Source organism: Elephantulus edwardii, unplaced genomic scaffold, assembly GCF_000299155.1.
Source record: "Elephantulus edwardii isolate Elephantulus edwardi_28Jun2011 unplaced genomic scaffold, EleEdw1.0 scaffold00075, whole genome shotgun sequence".
Taxonomy (NCBI): Eukaryota; Metazoa; Chordata; class Mammalia; order Macroscelidea; family Macroscelididae; genus Elephantulus; species Elephantulus edwardii.
This window is the reverse complement of record NW_006399825.1, coordinates 9896359-9920044: the sequence shown is the minus strand read 5'-3', so window position 1 is coordinate 9920044 and position 23686 is coordinate 9896359. Positions and strand designations below refer to the sequence as shown.

Here is a 23686-nt window from a genome sequence, read left to right as displayed (position 1 = left end):
GGTGACCCAACTGAGTGTGGAAACTACAGAACAGTGTCATTGATTTCACATGTAAGCAAGATTCTACTGAAGATTATCCAAAAACGATTAGAACAGCACATCAGCAGAGAACTGCCGGAAGTCCAGGCTGGGTTCAGAAGGGGTCGTGGTACTAGGGATATCGCTGCTGATGTGAGATGGATCTTGCCTGAAAGCAGAGAATACCAGAAGAATATCTATCTGTGTTTCATTGATTATGCAAAGGCATTTGACTGTGTGGATCATAACAAACTGTGGCTGACTCTGAGAAGAATGGGAATCCCAGAACCTTTAATTGTGCTAATGCGAAACCTGTACTTGGATCAAGAGGCAGTAGTCAGAACAGAGCAAGGTAACACTGCATGGTTCAAAATTGGGAAGGGTGTACGCCAGGGATGCATCCTGTCTCCATACCTTTTCAACATGTATGCAGAGCAGATTATCCAAGAAGCTGGGCTCTATGAGGAGAATTGTGGCATCAGGATTGGTGGGAGATCTATTAACAATCTGCGTTATGCAGATGACACAACCCTGCTTGCTGAAACTGAGGAGGACCTCATGCACTTGCTGCGAAGGGTCAGGGACTGCAGCCTTCAGTATGGACTGAGGCTCAATGTCAAGAAGACAAAGATTCTCACCACTGGACCAATTGGCAGCGTCAGGATGGATGGGGAAGAGACTGAGATTGTTCACAGCTTCAGTTTGCTCGGCTCCACAGTCAACACTCTTGGCACCAGCAGTCAGGAAATCAAAAAGTGTATCGCGATGGGAAAGTCTGCTGTTAGGGACCTCTCTAAAGTACTCAGGAACAACGGTGTCTCTCTGGAGACTAAGGTGCGCCTGATACAGGCCATGGTATTTGCAATCGCTTGTTATGCCTCAGAGAGTTGGACAATGACTAGGGAGGACAGAAGGAGAGTGGAGGCTTTTGAGCTGTGGTGCTGGAGAACAGTACTGAATGTACCACGGACTGCCAGGAAAACAAACAGATTCGTCTTGGAGAGGATTAAACCAGGCTGCTCCTTGGAGGCAAGGATTCTGCGGCTTCGTCTGACATACTTTGGACATGTTGTCAGGAGGGACGGGTCCTTGAAGAGGGACATCATGCTTGGGAGGGTGGAGGGACAGCGCAGGAGGGGAAGACCCTCTATGAGATGGATTGATTCGGTGACTGGGGTAATCGGGATGGGTGTGTCAGAGGCAGTGCGTTTGGCGCAGGATAGAGCAGGGTTTAGGGCTGTTGTGCATAGGGTTGCTATGAGTCGAAAACGACTCGACGGCACATAACAACAACAACAACAAGGATGATTCAGGATAGGGTAAGGTTCAGGTCTATTGTTCATAGAGTTGCTCTGAGCAGAAGAAGACTTGATGGTATGTAAGAAGCACATAGCCAGCTAGAAGGTGTGGGTAATATATGACAGTATTAGTCTAGGACACTCACACAAGGAAACAAATTGAGAGTGCTCATAATCACTATCTAATAACTAACTTGTATTATTCATCTTATCTTTTTTAATTGACCATGAAAGAGAAGGTCAATCAAGAGTTACTATCCTTCACAAAGGAGATCAGCTGTTCATAAGGACATTTCTACTCCTGTCTTCATGATTGTGTCAATACCACATCCTGCTCCTATGAAATCTTCTGTGACTACTTGTGGAGAGTATACCATTTTTTCTTGGATGGTACATTGATTTAATTAACTCCAAGTACACACTCTCTCTAAGGCTTGCTCCCTCTTCTATTTCCCAAACCAAATTATACCCAACTACGTTGCCTAATATAGCTCACTAGAGGTTATACAATATGATTAAATGGCAACACTAACATTCTCCAATAATAAATTTCCAACATCATAAAGATGCCTGAAATTTGCATACAAACTCCCTCCATTGGATATTTCCCAGAAGAAATGGAAGTTCAAAGATTAAATTCTCTTGCAAGTTAAAGTCCAAACAATTTAAGTGCAAAAGAATTAAAGTCTTTAATTCTTCCTTTCCAAGATCTGATTCTACTCAAGCTCAGATAACTGGTAGAGTCTGAGTTCTTTCAACTAAATACTAATGGGACTTTTATCACTTAAGTAAGGGTACTTTCTTTTATTCCTACACATTGGAATAATTTAAAGACACCCCAGGATGATATGCTGTATACTCATGAAATTTGTTGTTGTTGTTGTTGTTCTTAAGTGCCGTCGAGTCGCAGGAGACTCATAGCAACGCTATGAAGGAGAGTCCTCAATGCTTGTGTGTCTTTCATCTTCTCTCCAGGTTCATAGCATTTCCGGAGGCAAGCTGTTATGGAAGTGGATGCCACTCCTCCTTCCAACGTGAAATTTAGAAAAGAAAATAAACATCAGTCCCCAAAGGTGTCTTTCCAAGCAAAGTTGTTTCTGAATATAAGACAGTACTGTAACCAAGGTATATGACAATCAATCTATGGCAATGAAGGAAGAATGGTCATCAAGAGAAGGTTGCTTCAATTTGAGGCTAGTCAGGATGCCAATGCACTGATGCTTATAGTATATGGTGATGAACTGAAAGACCACTGTCAGGACTTTTTTCTTGTCTTATCCTAAAAGTTTACTTTCTCCTAAGAGGTTAATGTCTGAAGAAAAATCTGCCTACAGACTATCTTTTCCCAGAGAGAGGCATCTGAGCAGAGTCGCCTCCTGAGAAAGTTTAGAGATTTGCCATGGTTATAATACCAGTCATTGTTCTTGTTATTAGGTGGCATCGAGTTTGCTCAGATTCATAGTGAAGCTGCATGATCCTTACAATCTCTCCTGTGCTTACACTCAAGGTTGTAGTTTATGTGTCAGTCCATTTCACAACGAGCAAATACATACATCTTGGAGAAAATAAAACCAGAATGCTCCTTGGAAACAAGGATGAGAAACCTTCATCTCACATACTTTGGGCACGTGGCTAGGAAAGATTATTCCTTGGAGAGAAATATTATGTTTGGAAAGATGGAGGGTAAATGAAAGAGAGAAGTACTTGAATGTGTAAATTGCCTTTGGTAGTACTGCCATTTACACAATATTGAGTCTTCCTATCTATGAGCAAGGCATATTCATCCACTTCTCCATATATCTTTTTGTTTCTTGTAGTAATCTTTTGTAATTTTCTTTAAATAGATGCTTTGTATTTCTGGTTAAATGTACTCCCAAGTGATTAGCTATTGTGAAGGGTATTGTTTTTCTTAGCTCCAGCTCTGTATTCTTTTTGTCACTGTAGAAAAATCCAACTGATTTTTGTATGTTGATCTTGTATCCTGCCACTTTGTTGAATTGGTCAACTATGTCCAATAGTTTTCTTGCTGAGTCTTTAGGGTTTTCTAAGTATACTATCATATCATCTGCATAGAGAGATAATTTTACTTCCTGTTTACAACCTAATAGAGAAATAGAATAGAGAAGCTGTGATATATTCACACAGTGGAATACTACACTTCACTGAAAACAAGGAACTCTTGCAGTATTATTCAAAAGGGGTGACCCTAGAGGACATTATGCTGAATGAAATATCTCAGTAATAAAAGGACAAATACTGCATGGTGCCACAGTTGTAAAACAGGACTGACATCAGGGTTGGGAGGAGACTGAGAAAGATGGTTTCAATAATGTATACTGAATTGAAACAGATGAGGGAGAAAACTGTTTAAAGGGGATGATGTATGATTATGTATTTTTGTCATGACAGGAGTTCAGAATGAAGGCTGCATAGTGGAGTGGACCTGGGGGGAGGGCTTGTATAACAATGAAAGAATTTTTCTTTTACTTTTCCAAGAAAAGAGTGTACTGGGGGGGAGGGGTGAGCAGGGAGAAAAGTGCAACAATGAATGAATGGAAATCCAAAGGCTCTGTAAATTTTCATTGACATTAATAATAAAAAAAAAAATTTTAAAAAAAGCAAAGAGAGGAATACCTTCAATTGGATGGATTGACACAATGACTGCAGCCATGGATGTTGAGAGTGTCAGAGATGATGAGAATGGCAGAGGAGAAGACAGAATTCAGATCTGTTGTTTATAGAGTTTCTATGAGTCATGCTCAACTTGACAGTATCTAACAATATACCCTATACTCTATCATACATCGTCCTAACATCATACGTTATCAACCATTACATTTTCTCCTGAGAGTGCCCTCTCTTGATAACATGCTTAAATATGAGAAGAACATTCCCCATCCTGACTTTTAAGGAGCATTCTGGCGCTACTTTTTCCGATAAAGATTTGCTTAATATTTTGATAGTTCATTGTGTGCTGTATTCAATATTTTTTTTTACCAACACTACAATTCAAAGACATTACTTCTTCTTTGGGTTTTCTTATTCACTGTCCATCTTTCACATACATATTAAACAATTGAATAAACTGGCTTAAGTCAGGTACACTTTAGTCTTTAAAGTGGATTCTGTACTCTTTAACACTTTAAAAGACTCTTGATCCTTGATCTCAGATTTTACAACACAATATATTGTTTGCATCAGTTGTGTATCCAAGCAAAAGAAAATCTTTGACATTTATCCATCTATCATGGTGTTACTTATAGGTTCAGTTATGAGGATTTGTGTTTATTTTGAAGTATAATCCACACTCAAAAACATGGATGAATATAGAGGAAATTATGGTAAGTGACATAAGTCAGTCACAAAGGAACTATTTTTTTTTCCTTTCATTTTTAATGTCCCTCTGGGATCAATGGGGATAATAGGTTAGAGGGAGAAGATAATACTGGGGGACAAGATTTAAAACTAAACCAGCATCACATGCCATTATAGTCCTTTAAACTACTAAATTCAAGTAGTGAATAGTCCAAAATTTGAAAATGTAATTTTCTAAGAGAAAATGTCCCCAAGTCAGATGTCCTGTCTACTATGCTGATAGAATACTTGGATTTCCCCCTTATAGATGTCTTCAGAACACAAAGGAACTATTCATTATGTATATTCACCCTTATAAAAAGCTAAGAAAAGGTTTACACAGAGAATAATTTTTGCATGATTACCAGTGATGGAAAGGAGGGAGAAGAAAATAAAAATTAATAAAAATAAAATTTGAGTGAAGGAAAAGATCATATCCAATAAGGGATGGTCTAACTTTGTAATTATTATATTAATAATTTATAATTAATATTACAAAAAATGTATATGAACTTTGTTGTTGTTGTTAGGTGTCATTAAGTCCAGTATGACTCATAGCAAACTATGAATAAAAATATCTGAACCTAGTCCTGTCATGCGCCATCTTCACACTTCCTGACACGCAAGAGCCCATTACAGCAGTCACTGTGTCAATCCACCTGGTTGAGGGTCTTCCTTTCCTTTACCAGTCCTCTACCTTTCCCAGCATCGTGTCCCTCTCCTAGGAGTAGCACATCCTAACAATATGTCCAAAGTGTGTGAGGCAAAGCTTCATCATTCCTGCCTCCAAAGGGCGCTCCAGCTGTACCCTCTCCAAGAAATATCTGTTCGTTCTTTTGGCCGTCCATGGGATGTTCTGTGTTCTTCTCCAAAACCATAGCTCAAAGGCATCAATTCCTTTTCTGTCATCTTTATTATTATTCATTGTCCAGGTCTTGGATGCAGAGCTAGTAATTAGAAAATCTATGGCCTGAATCAGATGCACCTTAGTCATCAAACTGACATCACTACTCTTCAATAATTTTGAATGGTCCCTAATTGCAGATTTTCCTAGTGCAAGGTGTCACATTATTTCCTGACTGCTAATATCAAGGCTATTAATTATGGATCCAAGCGAGATAAAGCTGTTGACCATTTCAATCTCCTCTCCGTCCATCATGACACTGCCTATTGGTCCAGTGGTGAGAATCTTTTTCTTGTTATTGAAATGCAATCCATACTCAAGGGTGCATTCCTTAGTCTTCTGCAACAAGTGCTTCAAGTCCTGCTCACTTTGAGCAAGCAAGGTTGTATCATCTGCATAATGCAGGTTATTGATGAATCTTCCAATCCTGATGTCACATTCCTCTTCATGGAGTCTAGCTTCTTGGATCATTTGTTCAGCATATAGATTGAACAGGTATGGAGAGAGAATGCATCCCTGATGCACTCTCTTCCCAATTCCAAACCCTGCAGTGCTCCCCTGCTGTGTTTGCACAAAAGTCTCCTGATCCAGGTATAGCTTTCTCCTGAGCTCAATCAAGTGCTCTGGGATTCCCATTCTTCTCAATGTCAACCACAACACTTGTCATGATTCATATAATCAAATGCCTTTGTATAACTAATAAAGCACAAATAGATATTTTTCTGATATTTCTTACTTTCAGCCAGGATCCATCTGACATCAACAATGATATCCCTAGTGCCATGGCCTCTTCTAAATCCTGCTTGAACTTCTGTAAGTTCCCTATCTATGTACTGTTTTTTTAGTGATTTTCAGCAGTATTTTACTTGCATGTGATACAAATGATATTGCTTGACAATTTCCACGTCTAGTTGGATCACCCTTCTTGGGAATGGGAACAAATATGGACCTCTTCCAATCCATTGGCCTGACAGCCGTCCTTCAAATTTCCTGACATAGACTGGTAAGGGCATCCAAGACTGTGTCTATTAATTGAAACAAGTCTATTGGTATCACATTGATTCCTGGGTTATTATATTTGGCCAATGCAGCTTTCACTTCCTCTTTCATTATCATTGGTTCATATGGTACTTACTGAAATTTTTCAGCATCAATCAATTCTTTCTGGTACAGTGACTCTGTGTATTCATTCCCTCCATCTTCTTTTGATGAATTACTACTAAATTAAATACCAATATGATTTGTAAACTTTTATTAAATGGAAAAATTTAATTAAAAACTTACATTTTCTCCATAAAATCCTTCCGTTTTGCAACTTGAAGCATGAGTCCTTAATTTTTTTCAGCTTGAGAAATGCCGTTTATTCTTCCTTATAGTTTTTTAACTCCAGATCTTTACACATTTATTTTCAACTTTGTTTCTTTTTCCAAGCTGCTCTCTGTACATCTCTATTCTTCTTTCTCATTTAATTCCCCCATTTGCTACAGCTTCTATAGCTTTGGATTTAGTTTCAGAGTTTCTTCTGATACATATTCTGGTCTTTCTTTCTTGCTTGCTTTCTTATATTTTAAAGGACCTTTTGCTTTCTTCACATATGATGGCCTTTATGTCATTCCATCACTCATCTGGTCCTTGGTCATTGGTGTTCAACTAATGAAACTTGCCTATTGGTAAGGAATTGCTCTATCACCCAAAGGCATGCAGTTCAAATGCATCAGCTACTATATGGGGAAATTAGAGGCAATGTATGCCATTTACAGCCTATGAAAACCCACTAGAGGTATGAGTCAGTCCTGTCATGACAGCACACAACAACAAGAAGTTCTTAAGATGGTCTTTAAACTCAGGTGGATAAATTCAAGGTTGTAATTTGGATGACATGGACTTGTTTTTATTTTTTTTCACCTTAAACTTGAACTTGCATATGAGCAATTGGTGATCTGGTTCAGAGTTCACTCTTGTACTTATTCCAACAAATGATGGTGAACTTCAGTTGATAGTATCAGTCAAGGAGTCTTATTTTATTCCCTCAACCCTTGTTTTTCAAGTATCTTTGTGCCACTCCAAATATGTTGTCTATTTAAAGATTAAAATGCCTAGATCCAGGAGATAATCTAAGGTAATGAACAAACCAGAACCTGAATACAGGCCATCTTCTGACTGACAAATAGGGAAAGATATGACATGAGCTGCAGTTTTGGTAGCAGAGTAGGTTCTGATAAAGTTGCACTTATTCTTATTGTTGTATACCATCAAGTCAGAACCGACTCATGGCTGACCTTCTAATGGATTTTCAAAGATAGTAAATCATACAGGCAGAGACCTAGCTTTCTCTTGTGGAGCCGCAGGTAGATTTGAACTGCATAACTTTAGGTCGGCAGTGAAACTCCTTATCACAAAACCAAAAGTTGCAGTAGGGCTCTGGAAATTTAGTGGCTGGCAGAAACCACTTCCATTATTCCAGGTGCTTACTGAAGACATCCTGAAAGAATGGAGTAGCAAGTCCTTTCGTACTGGAGTGATTATAAGATGAATGACTTAACTCTTCATTCTTAAAAGACAGAGAAGGGAATAGAGATGCTAATAAACCCTAAGGAGGAAAATTATAAGCTCTGACTTTTAATCCACACAGCAATTTTTGTCCAGCTCATCAGAGGCATGTTTAGACCTTGAATAAGGGAGGTGGTTGGCACCGTTGTCATTGCATCAGAGTAGAAAAGACTCTAGCTCTAGTGGGTGAGGGAACTTGAATGTGAAAGAGAAGTCTTGGTGAGGAGAGAGAAGATTTTTCTCCCACAGTTTAGCTAAAGACTTATCCCTTTCTATTCATTGCCCACCCACAAGCTTTCTTTTACCTGTTTTATCCTCTCCAGTCTGCCTCTATTGATGGAAGAAGATGAGAGGTTGAAGGAGAAAATTAATTCTGTCATTTAGAGAAAGTATGTAGGATATATGAAATTAGAACATTTAATTGTGCTAATGTGAAACCTATACTTGGACCAAGAGGCAGTTGTCAGAACAGAGCAGGGTAACACTGCATGGTTCAAAATTGGGAAGGGTGTACACCAGGGATGTGTCCTAGCTTCATACCTTTTCAACCTGTATGCAGAGCAGATTATCCAAGAAGCTGGGCTCTATGAGGAGAAGGGTGGCATCAGGATTGGTGGAAGATCTATTAACAATCTGCGTTATGCAGATGACACAACCCTGCTTGCTGAAATTAAGGAGGACCTCATGCACTTGCTGCAGAGGGTCAAGGACTGCAGCCTTCAGTATGGACTGAAGCTCAATGTCAAGAAGACAAAAATTCTCACCACTGGACCAATTGGTAGCATCAGGATGGATGGCGAAGAGATTGAGATTGTTCACAGCTTCAGTTTGCTCAGCTCCACGGTCAACCCTCTTGGTACCAGTAGCCAGGAAATTAAAAAAAAAAATATCGCAATGGGAAAGTCTGCTGTTATGGGCCTCTCTAAAGTACTCAAGAGCAACAGTGTCTCTCTGGAGACTAAGGTCCGCCTGATACAGGTCATGGTCTTTGCAATCACTTGTTATGCATCAGAGAGTTGGATAATGACTAGGGAGGATAGTAGGAGAATTGATGCCTTTGAGCTGTGGTGCTGGAGAAGAGTATTGAGTATACCCTGGACTTCCAAGAAAACAAACAAATTCATCTTGGAGAGGGTTAAACCAGGCTACTCCTTGGAGGCAAGGATTCTGGGGCTTCGTCTGACATACTTTGGACATGTTGTAAGGAGGGACAGGTCTTTGGAGAGGGACATCATGCTTGGTAGGGTGGAGGGACAGCGCAGGAGGGGAAGACCCTCTATGAGATGGATTGATTCAGTGACTGGGGTAATCGGGATGGGTGTGTCAGAGGCAATGCAATTGGCACAGGATAGAGCAGGGTTTAGGGCTGTTGTACATAGGGTTACTGTGAGTCACAAACAACTCGATGGCACATAACAACAACAAGATAAAACAAGTGGAGAAAGTTATAAAAAATGGAGTCAAAGAGAAGAGATATCATTTCTAATTTACTACTGACACATTGGATTGTGGTGTTGTTGTTATTGTTGTTCAGGGTCATCAAGCCATGTCCATCTTATAGTAACCTTATGAACTCCAGAAGGAAATGCTGCCCAGTGCTGTGTCATCTCCAAAATCACTGCTTGTTTTGAGTCCATTGTTGCATCCACATCAATCAGTTTGTTTCTTTGGACCAGCTACAGAGTTGAGCTACAGATCATTAGGATTCTCTCCAGCTGCTGAGCTTTATAAATATATTTCCTTACAATCAAATGTGAGATGTCCTGCATAATGGATTGTTCTAGACATTTGAGAATCTGGATTGACAGATTTCTGAGACATTTGCTTTCAATCCAGAATTCAACACGAAATATTGTTCCTTTAGGATGAGAGAGTAGGGCTAGGCAGGGAAGGGAAGGGTTAGGAGGCATTTCACTATCAAATCACACTTTTGCTGCTCATATACCAATAAGATGCACTCACAAAGTGCTGTTTGGGAAATGTTAAAACTAGATCCAAGCTTCAACTGGAAGGTAGTCAATGGTTCCCATATTTCTCATGTTCATTTACTTGGTTTGGTATATATATATATATATATATATATATATATTAGGAGAGGAGCACTTCCCAGAAATAGCTATTTTTCTTGGCTGTTGCTAGGAAATAAATCCAGACACTATAGCATTTGATATATATCATGACCTAGAGGAAAATAGAAGATCCCTACCCTGATTTCCATTAGAGGGAAAACTATGACCCAAAATAATTTAATTAAGTCTATCCTACTTCCCACATTAATCCTGAACAGCCATTAAAAGCTACTGTCAACTACTTTTAGGATTCTGGCACATCCTGTCAGATGAAGTAAAAGGGAAAAAAAACTTTATTTCGCAGTGTTTGGGACTAACTGGCACCAAGGACAGGGTAGCTTCCTGGCTAAGTGAAGCAATAGTTTATTGTTTGGGGTTTGATTTCCCCCCCCCTTAATATGAGTTCAAATGTGCTGACTCACAAATACAGTTATTGTTCAGAGATGTGCTTTAGTAGACTAAATAGCAAGGAAGCCAATAGGTCTACAGCTTCTTTCAGTGGAAGTAATGGAAAAAGAAATGGAATTGAAGAATTGAGTTCATCGTCACCCATGAGACTGGAGCCCAAACCCCCGGAGCTCCTTCCACCTCAGCACCTGCATGGTGAAGAACAGTGAGTTTCAACCTAGGGCTTTACTTGTGACTGCAGCACTCAGGCTTGGAACATGATCTGCTGCTTAAAGAAAGACTCGAAAGGAAATAATGACTAGGACTTTCTCTGGGGAGGGATGTAAAGTTTCATGGAACACATACTGAAGTACTCAGTGAACATTAGGTCAGAAACTTCCTTAAGAAAAGAATTGCTTTTTTGCTGAACTTTTATCCTTTCCTTTTTTTAATCCCCAGTAAGTTTCTGGTTGTTTAAAAAAAATAAAGAAAGAAAAGAAAGAGACAAAGGAGATAAATGGGAAGAGAGGGGATGGGGTTAGGGGGAGAAGGAAAGCAACTGTTCCAAGCAGTGTAATTACCATAGAGTCAAAACTAAGTCTGCAACTAAGGCAATCAGTTCCCTTCCCCAAAGAAAACGATGTAAGATATTTTCAGTTACTGAATATCATATCTTTATTCACTAGCCTGCTGTTATTGCTAGAGCCTATTTGTTAAGTGGCTCCTGTAAGAAGGTTTTTATTTCACAGAAATGCTTTTTAATCATTGAAATGTCCAGTTTGGAGATAAAGAAGCAGCACGGGCAGAGCGTGGGCCACCAGGCTAGGTATGGCACATGACAGCTGGTCTCCCCACGCCCAGCAAGCTTCATTCCACTCCTCGAACTCCTCTCCAAAGCCAGACACGTTGACCCAGTCATCTGAAAACAGACTACCACACTTGATTACAGATTGCAAATTCAGTACTATACTGTACACATCCGTATTATACATACTTAAAATAATATAGGTATGCATAATGACACATGGGAGCTCACTTTTAAAGGGAAGCATAGGCAGGCAACTGCAAATCTGAAAACTACTAAATATCTCTATTTTACACAAAATTTTAAAATGTTGTATGTCATTAGTTATTTCAGAAACCAATAGGCTGATAGACAGGAAGTAAGTCAATAGTCTAACTAAACATAGTCATACCCCACATGTGTTTAAGGATTCTTCCATCCAACTATATTCAAAGGAATTTATTTTGAAGGCCTGGGGCTGGTTTATGTGGTGAATGGTGTCTTGGTGAGTGGAGTCATCCCAGATCCTTGGAAAAATGTGTTTCTGACAGATTCTGAAGGTACAGATGCAAGTCAAGTCATCATGGTTCCCAGAGTGACTTCAATCTCTGCAGCCAAGAGCGCCAGTTCCTGGCTCTGGGGCATCTCTCAGCAACCAGAATCCCTCCAGGTCTAGCGGACAGCTCCAGGATTATAAGGATGGAATGTCCCCATTTCCACTCCTCAAGCCCAGAGGCAGTGTGGTGGTAGTTTCCTAGCAACCTGTCATAGCTTCAGGTTTTGTGCTGAATGGATAATTGGCTCTACCTCAGGAGAACGAGTGCCAGTCAAAGAAGGTTTGGTTGGATTTGTTTGTAAAAATAGTCTTAACTAGTGATTTTTAGCACCATGAAAACATAGTGATAGAAAACTGGAAAACTCTATAAAGCTGTATTTGATTTTAGATAATGTTTCTTGTCACTAATGTTAACAAAGCAAACCATTTCTGCTGTTGGAGAAATAGAAAGTTTTCTGAGGCAAGTATCCACTTATGGGGAGAATATAGGCAAATTAGGCTACAGTAGTATGTATCGTACGGTATTTGATTGCACAACAGAAGGGGAGAAATGTAGGATTTCAGAGTGAGCATCAAGTAGTCAGGTCCTGAGGTGCTGCACTTCCAACCTGGAGGTTGGCAATGTGAGCCCACACATTAGGAGCTCTGGTGGCACAGTCCAGTGAGCTGCACTACTAACCAAAGCTCCGAGGGAGAAAGAGGGACAATCTTCTCCTGTCAAGATTTTCAGCCTCAGAAACCCAGTGGAGGGAGTGGTGCCATGAAAGCAAGATGTGATGATCTACCTATGTAAGGACTGTGACCAAGAGAGCACTTGGGTGTGCAGCTCTGCTCTGGTGCACATGAGGTAGCCACATGTCAAGGTCAGCTTGGTGACCTTGGCTTTGTTTTTGCTGTTGTTAGTCAAGTAGTCTTACGTAAGGATTGTAGTAAGTGAATCTGAGGACAAGAGAAAATATTCAAACTAGTGATGGGACAGTGGACAAGGGTTCTGAACTACCCAAAGTTGAACAACAAACAGAATTCTCCCTCTCCCTCTCCCTATTCCTCTCCCTCTCCCTATTCCTCTCCCTCTCCGTCTTCTTCTCCCTCTCTCTCTCTCTTCTTCTCCCTCTCCCTCTCCTCCCCTTCCCTCTTCTTCTCCCTCTCCCTTTTCTTCTCCCTCTCCCTCTCTTCTTCTTCCTCTCCCTCTTCTTCTTCTCCTTCTCCTTCTTCTTCTCCCTCTCCCTCTCCTTCTTCTCCCTCTTCTTCTCTCTCTCTCTCCCTCTTTTTCTCCCTCTCCTTCTTCTTCTCCCTCTTCCTCTCCTCCTTCTCCCTCTCCATCTCCCTCTTCTCCCTCTCCCACTCCTTCTCCTTTTCCCTTTCCCTTTCCCTTCTTCTCCCTCTCTCTTTCTCACTCTTTCTCTATCTCTTTCTATATGGCTCTCAAGTCAGAATTGACAGATAATTGATCCTCCTTTGGGTTCCTAGGCTGTAATGTGCTTGAGAAAAGATTGTTCATCTTCCTCCTGAAGAGTTGCTGGTGTGTTTTAATTGCCCGAGAGAAGCAGTCTTATAGTTAGCTTTATAACTCCTTATAAATCATGCCACCAGATCTCCTGAATACTGTATTATTACAGGATAAAATGAAATGAAACAGGAATAAAACAGCTACAGTTCTGAAGCTTTTACCTCTAAGGGTCTGATTTAGGACAGAAATATTCATCTCTTTAGAAAGAAGAGGTAGCCTGTTTGTAAAACATGGACAGGTGCTGGCCAATGACTACCCATTTGCTTTGCATATTTGAAGCCCTTGGCATCTTTTAAAGTTTCTCTTTTTAGGTAGATATGTTTGTTTTCCTGACTGCTACATTTCTAGGAGCACATGTGAAGAAGACATAGATTCCTTTCCAGCAAGGTCAATTTGCTGAGCACACAGGAGCAGGACTTTCTGTAAAGCTCTTTGCATGAAGGTGTTTGTTTTGAGATCACTCAGCAGTATGAAGGCCATCTATCTGTTGCCTGATGGGGGCACAGGTCCAAATTGAACAAAACACCAGCAGGAGATGGATACAGTCAAATCAAGTCAAACTTTGTGGTCCAGGAAAGGAAAGAATCCTGCACTTCAAGTTGAGGGGACTGGCCAATGTCGTTCACACCTGGGGCTAGAGAGTTCCAGGTTACAGGGTCACATCTGTAACAGAATAGTAGAATAAACTCTTTAAAATGTGCCTGTTCTCCCAAAAGGTTTACCCTTTTCTCCGCCTTTCATTCACACACACACACACACACACATACACACACACACACACACACACACACATCCAAACTCCTACATATGCTTCAGAACCCATGGTACCTTTTCCATGAAGTTTAACCCAACCTGTCAATTTGATGACAGCTAGTTTGTTTTTATTATTTCTAATCAAGCTATTATAAACAGGATTTTTTACCTACTCCAGCTTCCATGTAAACCCATCACTTGTCCCAGTACAATTACAAACTGCTTGATGACAGAGTCTTTTCTTAGGTCTTCTCTCTCCTTTTCCAATGTGTCTCTTCAACACAGTGCTATTTACACAATAATCATAATTAATAATTGACCTGTGAAATATTCATTTATCTAATAAGCATCTGTTGTGTACCAATTATAAGCTAAATGTATGGTATCATCTGTCTGAGCAATCGTTATGTGTTGTTGAGTTGACTACAGTAAATTAGCATATACAAATTCAATGAGTTGTCTTTAATGCAATTGTTGAGTTATGCTTTGCTTGGACTGGTGTATAATACTTCCAGAACATAGAAGAGAGGCCCATTATGCTTCAAAGAAGCTTACATGGTAGGCATATTCAGTTATTATTTGTCCAAAATAAATTGCAAAACATAGAGTTGATTCAGCTGGTGAGGTGGATTACAGCCTGAAGTGACATTTCAGACATTTCTACCACCAGCCCTATGGAGAAGTTCACTGGTTTTTGCCTCTGGGGTTTATCCCATGAATTGAAAACCTGCTCATCTATTCTGCAGGCAAACCCAGGGATAAGGAGATGAGATGACACCTCCATGCAAACCTAGACCAGTGATCCCAGAGCCAGTCTTCAGAGCAGTTCTTAAAAGCCTTTTACTTCTGCAGTCTGTGCACATCTCTGAGGGCCTTGTGAAGTCAAGCCCTTGTGTCCTGTCTCTTTTCCATCCCCATCTCACTCTCTGCCTGCTCTTTCTTCCTGGAATCACCTCTCAAATAAACCACTAAAACAAACTAATACAGAATATATTACTATAAGTACAAAAATTGAGGTTAAATATGTATTTAAAAAAATAGAAAAGCCATGAAACATAAGTCACAAGTTCTAGGCTACTGTAAAAGCGTTGGTGTTGCTCTCTGAGCAGTTAAGAAACTCACTTGGTTCTCTGGGGGTTAATTTCTCTCATCTAAACAATAAAGGAGCACATGCTACCTTTCCCTTCCATGACTCCTTGATAACATGAGTTTCTTTTATACAGTTCTTAACCACTAACTGATGACAAAATTACAGTGGCCTTAGCCTCATTAAGTTCCTTGGGTGGTGCAGTTGTTTAAGCACTCAATTACTAGCTAAAAAGTTGGTGGTTCAAACTGTGAAACACTCAGGAGATGAGCCTGAGTAGCTTCTTCTCAAAGGCCACAGCGCTACACACCCCGATGAGCACTTCGGCTCTGCATACATGGGGTCCCTCTGCGTTGGAAACAACTTGGATGGCAAATGGCATTAACATCTGCCTTATGACTTCTCACTCATCATTCCAATCCCAAAAATGTAAGATTAAAGATGTTTCTATGGTGAATGCTTTAGACTTCTTAGTTGTTCCTCAGCTGATAGCACAAAATGTCTCTAAAGAGAAAAGTTCAAATTTCCACTTCACTGTAAGAATACTAAAGTTAGTCAAGTTCTCTCAATTCATGTTCTCTTTGTGTCAAATGTAATGGACTAAATTGTATCCCCTTAAAAGATATGTTGAAGTTGTGGCGCCTACCCTTGAAAATGTGATTATTTGAAAAGGAGATGTTTGAAGACGTTGTTAAAGATTCTATCAGGTCATAGTCATGTTGAACATAATTCAACATGTTGTTATTTTTATGTGCTGTCGAGTCACTTGCAATTCATAGTGATCCTATCTACAACTGCTCAGAACCCTGCTCTATCCTGTGCCAACCTTGTCTCTGACACACCTACCCTCATTACCCCAGTTACTGAATGTACTACATTTATAAAAGAGTAGAGAGGCACAGAAGTTAGAGAGTCATGTGGACAGAGAGGTATAAGTCAGCAAATGCCTGGGTCTACCAGGAGTCAGAGAGGCATGTAACACTCTCCATAAGAGAGCATGGGTCTATTGACATATATTTCTAGCAGAACTGAGAGACAATACATTTATCTCTTTATAAGACACCTACTTGTGACATTTTGATTTGCCATTCCTGGGATGCTAATATAGTAAAATAATTAAATACCATTCAACAATTTCTTCTTTATTCTGTTGGTACCACCAACCCAGATCTCACTTCCAAGCTTCAGCCAAAATCTCAACACATGTATTCTTTACAAAAGCTTGCACTTAAGCAGTGCTCAGTAAATGTGCCTTAACTGACTTAATGCACCTTTCAACAAGTATGTGTTTGAGTCATCAGAATTTTTTGAGTCTCTATTGAGCAATTACCTTGATACCATAGTGAATTAGAAACCTATTTTTGGTTCAGGTTACAGACAGCATGTTGTTGTTGAGTACCATCAAGTCAGAACCAACCCATAGCTGACCCTCCAGTTTTCAGTTTTCAGAGGAAATCACTCAGGAGTTTGCCCATTTTTCCTCCCAGGGAGCAGCTGGTGGTTTTGAACCACGTGTCTTTGGGATTGTAGCTCAGCTTCTTGCCCCTAGGCCACCAGAGCTCCCTTACAGAAAATATCAAGTCACTTAAATTTCATATTATTGCCAAACCAAACCAAAACAAAAACTAGGCTTCTGGAAGTTCTGGTGGCCTAGTGGGTAAGGAGCTGCACTGCCACTCAGAGGCACACCAGTTTGAATCCACCTGTTGTTCTCTGGGAGACAGATTGGCAATCTCCTGTGCACAATTTATAGCCTCTGAATACCCACTGGAGGGTTGGCTCCAACTTGATAACAATACCTTATTGTTGAAGAGATATTTTTCATTCCTTAAAAAAAAATTAAAACCCCAAGCATAATATGAAGATACACCCATCACTACCTCTGACCAAGCTCCCTAGATGACACATACCTCTGAGTCCAGGTATTTTGGCTGTGTTCACTGCGGCCATAGACATGTATTCACTATTAGTATCGTGCACAGTGGACTGATACTTCTGAAAGAAAGTCAGAAACATCATTTGCATTTGCTCTTCCACATTTTTTTGTCTGTTTTCTAGTCTTTCCTGGAAATGGTACATGATAAAAGCAGTAAAATATGACTTAGACTCCTGACTTTAAGAAAAACAAAAGAATATCAAGGAAATAATTTTTAAAAGCTTTCCAATAAATTTCCCCCTAATTTTACATTTATTCCCCAATGAACTTTGGCAATGGGTTCTATCTTATTCTCTTCTTCCTAATCTTTCTTTTCATATTCAAGTCAGGCCCAGATAGACTGTCTAGTCAGTGACTACTCCATGGACCATCCTGAGTATTAGCATACGCACGCATCAGGCAAATTTGCACACATTATTTGATTGAAAAGCTGTAGTATGAAAGATTACAAAGCATATCCTCCAACACAGAGATATTATTGCTGTAGTTGTATTGTTATTTTATTTCTGAGTAACTTTTCTGTGGTTATCTTTAAAGCAAAGAGCATAATCATTTATCAAATGGAAAAAATTACAATTTCCTTCTCAGCTGCTACTGATGGCTTATAAGATACTTCATGGATTGTTTTTATCGTACCTGTTGAGTACTTGTACTGTAACTAATTGTTTTATCTTGGCCCTGATCTTTTTTAAATCATACTCATCTCTCAGTTTGTTTTGTCCTTTTTCCTGGCTTTTTGTCTTTCTTTGACCCCAATCTCTTTATCTTTAAAAAACAATAATAGTAACTTAAGTCATTGTTACCCACTAAATTATTTTATTTTTTTTAATTTCTTGCAATTCATTTTTTACACTGATTTACCTACAAAGTTTATATACATTGTCTTTCACACCGGATACCCTCCACCTCCCCAACCCCCCCTTCACCCATCAAACCATATGACCCTCAGAATTGCCCTCGTCCCCACCCCTATCCCCCTGAAATCCTCATACACATTTTACCAGTTATCCCAACCATATTCTTTGTATGGTGAAAATGCTCTCTAAAATAAGTAAATCATAAGCTTCTATTCCAAATTTTCCGTTTAATTAGTAAGTAGAAGGAATTGCCTTGGTGATCAGAGTAACGTGCACTTTTAATGGATAAATAACCATAGGTTTTTCTTAGTAGGATTATACAAAAAGAAGGTAGTAATTGTTCACCTTTTTTGTAAGCCAACAAATAATCACGCATCCAAAAATGTAGAGAATGACAAAAGCTGCACAGATGATGGGCAACCAGAACTTCAACTGGCAACAAGGCTGTGATTCTGTAGAGGAACAAATGATTTTAAAAGATAAAGGTGGAAAAAACCAAAAACCAACTCTGAGAGTTTCATATCCTTCAATGCTGAGACACAGAATCTTTTTACCAAATTTGAAAGTTACTTAATCCAATGAAGCTTTTCTTCATGATAGTGATGGCATTCAGCAAATGGTGATTAACATCGTGTTAACCTTATAGCAAGCATCCAAAACCTAAAAACTTTGATGTTTTTGTTCTGTAGACTTCTACACATGTTTGCTTAGAAACAGGATTAATAGAAAGCAATTTTCTGTCTGTAATTTTGCAAAAGAGTAACAAGATGAAGCAGAAGTATAATACTATTCTTCTCAGTCATTTAACACAATTATAAACATGAACACAAACCCAAAATTATAAACCTTAGGTAAACAGAGAAAATAGCCATTAAACCATGGGTTTGAACATGTTTCTTCATTTTTTTTCCTCCTGATTTTTAATGGGATGTATGTTCTAAAAGCAACACGATGTTTTCCTGACTTAACAGTCTAGCTAATTAAACTATGTAAAATTTGCTGCCAGTAATTATTAACACTAAATTATCCCTTGCATAGTTTCAGTATAAATTATGGCCTTTAACTTATTTATGATCTCCAATCCACAAACTCTAACACACACACATACACACGCACACGCGCGCGCGCATACACACACGTACGTTAATTTGCTTAATTATTTTCATTAGGGGTAAGAACATCAATATGTAAATCAGGAACATGAAAGTAATGCCTTACCATAGACATGTAAATATCCTCTGGTAACAGTCTGGACACGGTAAGGAGGAGGATCGAAAATGGTTAGTTGGCAGCAGTAATAGCTGGCATAAGAACTGTCCACGTTATAGAGAAAGAAGGAGACACTGTTGTTGGATAACTGAAATGGACATCTCTCCAAATTCTTGATGGTGGACACCGTGGTCCCGCTTTCCTTGGTTTTGGTGAGCTCACAGCGCCTCTCTGTCCCTTTCAGCAACTGCATTTTAAACTGCTGAATGGTCTCGGGGTGTTTGCAGATGATTTGCACACCTCCTTTGTGAAACATGAACATCTCAGGCTTAGCAGTATCATTGATTTCTTCTGGACGAAAAGGAGAGGAAACAAAGCAAGAGTGATATTTTAGGACATACTGTCGTAACAAGTAAATTTTCATATAAATTCATTTCCCTTCATAAAGTCACCTCTACCCCACCAGAATAAAAGAACTTCCCTTCCAAAGAGGAAGAACACGGCAAAAGGTAAAGTTTTTCCAGGAAAAACCTCACCAGAAGCTTTCTCTTTATGTATTTGTGTACAATATGTAATATGTTTAATATATACTTATGTGTAATTCAATATAAGTAATAATAGGAATGAGAATAACACTGTTTCACTTTAATAAGGGCAATGACATTGGAATGAGTTCTAATTTGTATTGGAGAAACAAAGAAATGCCACTTTGAGCAACTGTCTTTTAAATGGAAATAAAAGATGAGTAGCAATTGGTCAAAGGAGGAGAGATTTAGGAAAAGAATACAATTTGGAAGGGAGGGAACTTTTAAACTTTCATATAGCTTATACTCATAATAAAGGATTTTATACATTTATATTTCCCTCTTCTACTAGAGAGTCCAGGGAAAGGTTTTCATTTACTGAAATGAAAGGTATCATTTTCAAATTATAGCATCTTCTCTGAAGCTCATCTACTCAGAACTGATTTGTGTCTTAGCAAGAAAAGACCTCAGATTTGTTTACTTTTTAATTTACTTTTGTTTTTTAATAAATTTTAAGCTGAGAGGAAGCTAAGGTGTTTTTCTCTATGTGAGCTATGTGGGAATCTGAGAAGAAACAAAAATGGGCTTAGCCTGATGGAAATCCTGAGTTATTAAATACACTTGGATACTCTTGCTCTTCTTTTTTTCCTTTTACCCCTCCTTTTATAAAATATGACAAATTATTCCATTCTGAAATTGAGGAAAATTTATTAGCATGATAGTTTTGTACCTAAGTTTTGAAATTTTTGTCTTTATTTTTGAGAAGGCTATATAGCAAGTAAGAAGACTTTTTAAGGGAAAACTACATAGCCCTCCATTAAATAGAAATTCTATTTTTATACTTTTGTTCTTTATATTCAAGATTTGTATTTTCATATACCAAATGAGCTATTATCATATAATGTTATATCATAAATATGCACTGTTTTACATCACTTTTATAATTATCCTTTTAAATGATCTTATTATATACCACAATGTTGATCTATCATAATTTACTAAAACATTGCCCTAATATTGAATATTGGAGTCATTTTCAATATTTAGCTTTTATGTAATTATATGTAAATATTAAGAAATTGAATCAAATATTTAAATGTTAACATAACACTCTATTCCATATTTCTTTATGAAACTATTTTTACTCAGTCAGTTGTTGCTGAGTCACAGCTGATCTCCTGTCAGTTTTCAGAGACTGTAAATTGCATGAGAGAAGATTGCCCATATTTTGCTCATGGAGCAGCTAGTGGATTCAAGTTGCCTGACTTTAAGTTGACATCATAACTCTTTAACCACTAAGTCACCAGATTCTGCAAGTATTTATACTGTTATTGTTGTTGTTATATGGCGTTGAGTCACCTGCAACTCATAGTGACTCTATGTACAACAGCCCTAAACCCTGCTCTGTGACTTGGCAATCTTGTCTCCAATACACCTATCCCCATTACCCCAGTCACTGAATCCATCCATCCCATTGAGGGTCTTCTTCTCCTACACTGTCCCTCCATCCTCCCAAGGATGTCTCTCTCCAAGGACTGATCCTGCCTTGCAACATGTCCAATGTATGTCAGATGAAGTTTCAAAATCTTTGCCTCCAAGGAGCAACCAGGCTTCACCCTCTCCATAACAAACTTGTTTGTTCTCCTAACAGTCAGTGGTATTATATTCAATACTCTTCTCCAGCACCATAGCTCAAAGGCATCAACTCTCCTTCTATTATCCCTAATCATTGTCCAATTTCTTCACCATCCATCCTGATGCTGCCAATTGGCCCAGTGGAGAGAATCTTTGTTTTCTTGACATTGAGCCTCAATTGAAGGCTGCAGTCCTTGACCTTCTGCACCAAGTGCTTCAGGTCCTCCTCAGTTTCAGCAAGCAGGGTTGTGTCATCTGCATAATGCAGATTGTTGATGAATCTTCCACCAATCCTGATGCCACGCTTCTCCTCATAGAGACCCACTGATTATCCCAGATAATCTGTTCTGCATACAGGTTGAAAAGGTATGGAGATAGGACACATCCCTGGCATACACCCTTCCCAACTTTGAACCATGCGGTTTCCTTGTTCTGTTCTGACAACTGCCTCCTGGTCCAAGTATAGGTTTCTCGTTAGCACGATCAAGTGTTCTGGGATTCCGATTCTTCTCTGAGTCAGTCACAGTTTGTAATGATTCACACAGTCAAATGCCTTTGCATAATCAATGAAACATAGACATTCCTCTGGTACTGCCAAGATCCATCTAACATTAGCTACAATATCCCTGTACCATGACCTCTTCTAAAGCCAGCCTGCACTTCTGGCAGTTCTCTGTTGATGTGCTGTTCCTGTTGATTTTGCATAATCTTCAGAATCTTGCTTGTATTTATACTACTTGCTTTAATTTTATTTAAGATTCATAACTAACACTTACTCTTCTGATATGTCTATGCTTTAATTTAAATATTTCATGTCATTTTTCAATGCATCCCTGCTCACTGCTAGCTAAGTGGTAACCAGCTCAGAACAGAACCCTCCAACAGGTTTCTGAGGCTAAAACCTGCACTAGAAGAAATTTCCCTCCCACTTTTCTCCTTCGAAGCTACTGGTGGATTCAAACCTTTGGATATTACTAGAGGGTAAATTTTCTGCTTGAGCATTTGATCCTCTAATAAAAGGAAAAGGGCTCCAGTGTCCAGTTTGGGGAGTGGAGATTATTTACACTAATCCTCTCACAGACAGTAATCAAGGGCAGAACAAAAGTTTAAATTACCAATTTAAATTTGAGGAGAAAACCAAACCTGAGATGGATGAGCAAAGTTAGGGACACTGCTTCTACTCTCAGACTAGCTCCCAAATTTAGACTTGTTTTGAGATCTCAATTTTCACAAAGTTTGAAGTGAGAAATTCAGCAGGACACCTTCTTACCAATAAGATGGCAACTCAGTGACACATAACAAAACAGCAACAACAAAGCTTTTAAAAGTAAAAATCAACTTGTTTCCTGTTTGGGACTGGGTGGGGTGGGGAATTATATCCTAGGCTATAGATTATTCCCACAATGAATGATACACATGAAATGATAATTAAATTAAATGATACCAAATGAAATACATCAGCATATACATCATCAAAACTAACAGACTTATAAGAAAATAAGCCTACAAACAGAAACCAACTCACAGTTTTTAAGCTCACATTATTATATTCTCAAAATATAGCACTTAAACTTATTGTGTCAAAGAAATAGAAGATGAAGTTCTAAGAGTACTCTGCTTTATTTCTTGATTCTTTATGAATGTAGTTCCTCACTTGCTTACTGCTGTTGAGGCAAAGCCTACTTGTAGCTGACCTTCTGGTGGGTTTTCTGAGTGGATCAAATGAGAGGAGAATGCCCATCCTTCTCCCTGTGAGCCATTGGTGAATTCCAACCACTGAAAAGGTGCAACCTTTGGGTAACAGCACAACTCCCCAGGGACCACATTGCCAGAAATGGTGGCGGAACAGGTGATATACTTTATAATCAGTTACATAGGTATGTTTGCCTCTATGATTGAAAAAGGTTTGAGAGAATACATGGGGGAGATATTATTTGTGTCATGTAATAAAATAGAGGCAACAATGTAAGCAAAAAGCAAGAGGAAAAGAACAAATGTGGGAATAAGTGCTAATAAGTGCAGTATCTTGTTTCGGAGACCTAATTGCCTGATAGTTAATTATGTTGCAGTACACTGGTGAGAGTTACTGCCTCAGAAAACCGGCTGGATGGTCAGCTATGAGTTCATTCCAACTCTAGGGCACACAACAACAAAACCTATTGTTTTGGGTTTTTTTTCTATAATTATATTTTATTAATTTTCATAAACATTTACAGAGATTTTGGGTTTCCATTCATTCATTGTTGCACTATTCT

General features: G+C 39.0%; 1 protein-coding gene across 1 annotated transcript in view; it reads right to left on the bottom strand.

The window, feature by feature from the left end:
• Positions 1 to 13975: 13975 nt before the first annotated feature.
• Positions 13976 to 23686, bottom strand: part of ICOS (inducible T-cell co-stimulator) — a 35793-nt gene continuing 26082 nt past the window's right edge. Inside the window, exons 2-5 of the mRNA XM_006889154.1 lie at positions 19282 to 19623; positions 18409 to 18515; positions 17181 to 17265; positions 13976 to 14064 (exon numbers count right to left, since the gene is read on the bottom strand). Coding sequence (XP_006889216.1) covers positions 13976 to 14064; positions 17181 to 17265; positions 18409 to 18515; positions 19282 to 19623 — 623 coding nt within the window. The remainder of the gene's footprint in view (positions 14065 to 17180; positions 17266 to 18408; positions 18516 to 19281; positions 19624 to 23686) is intronic.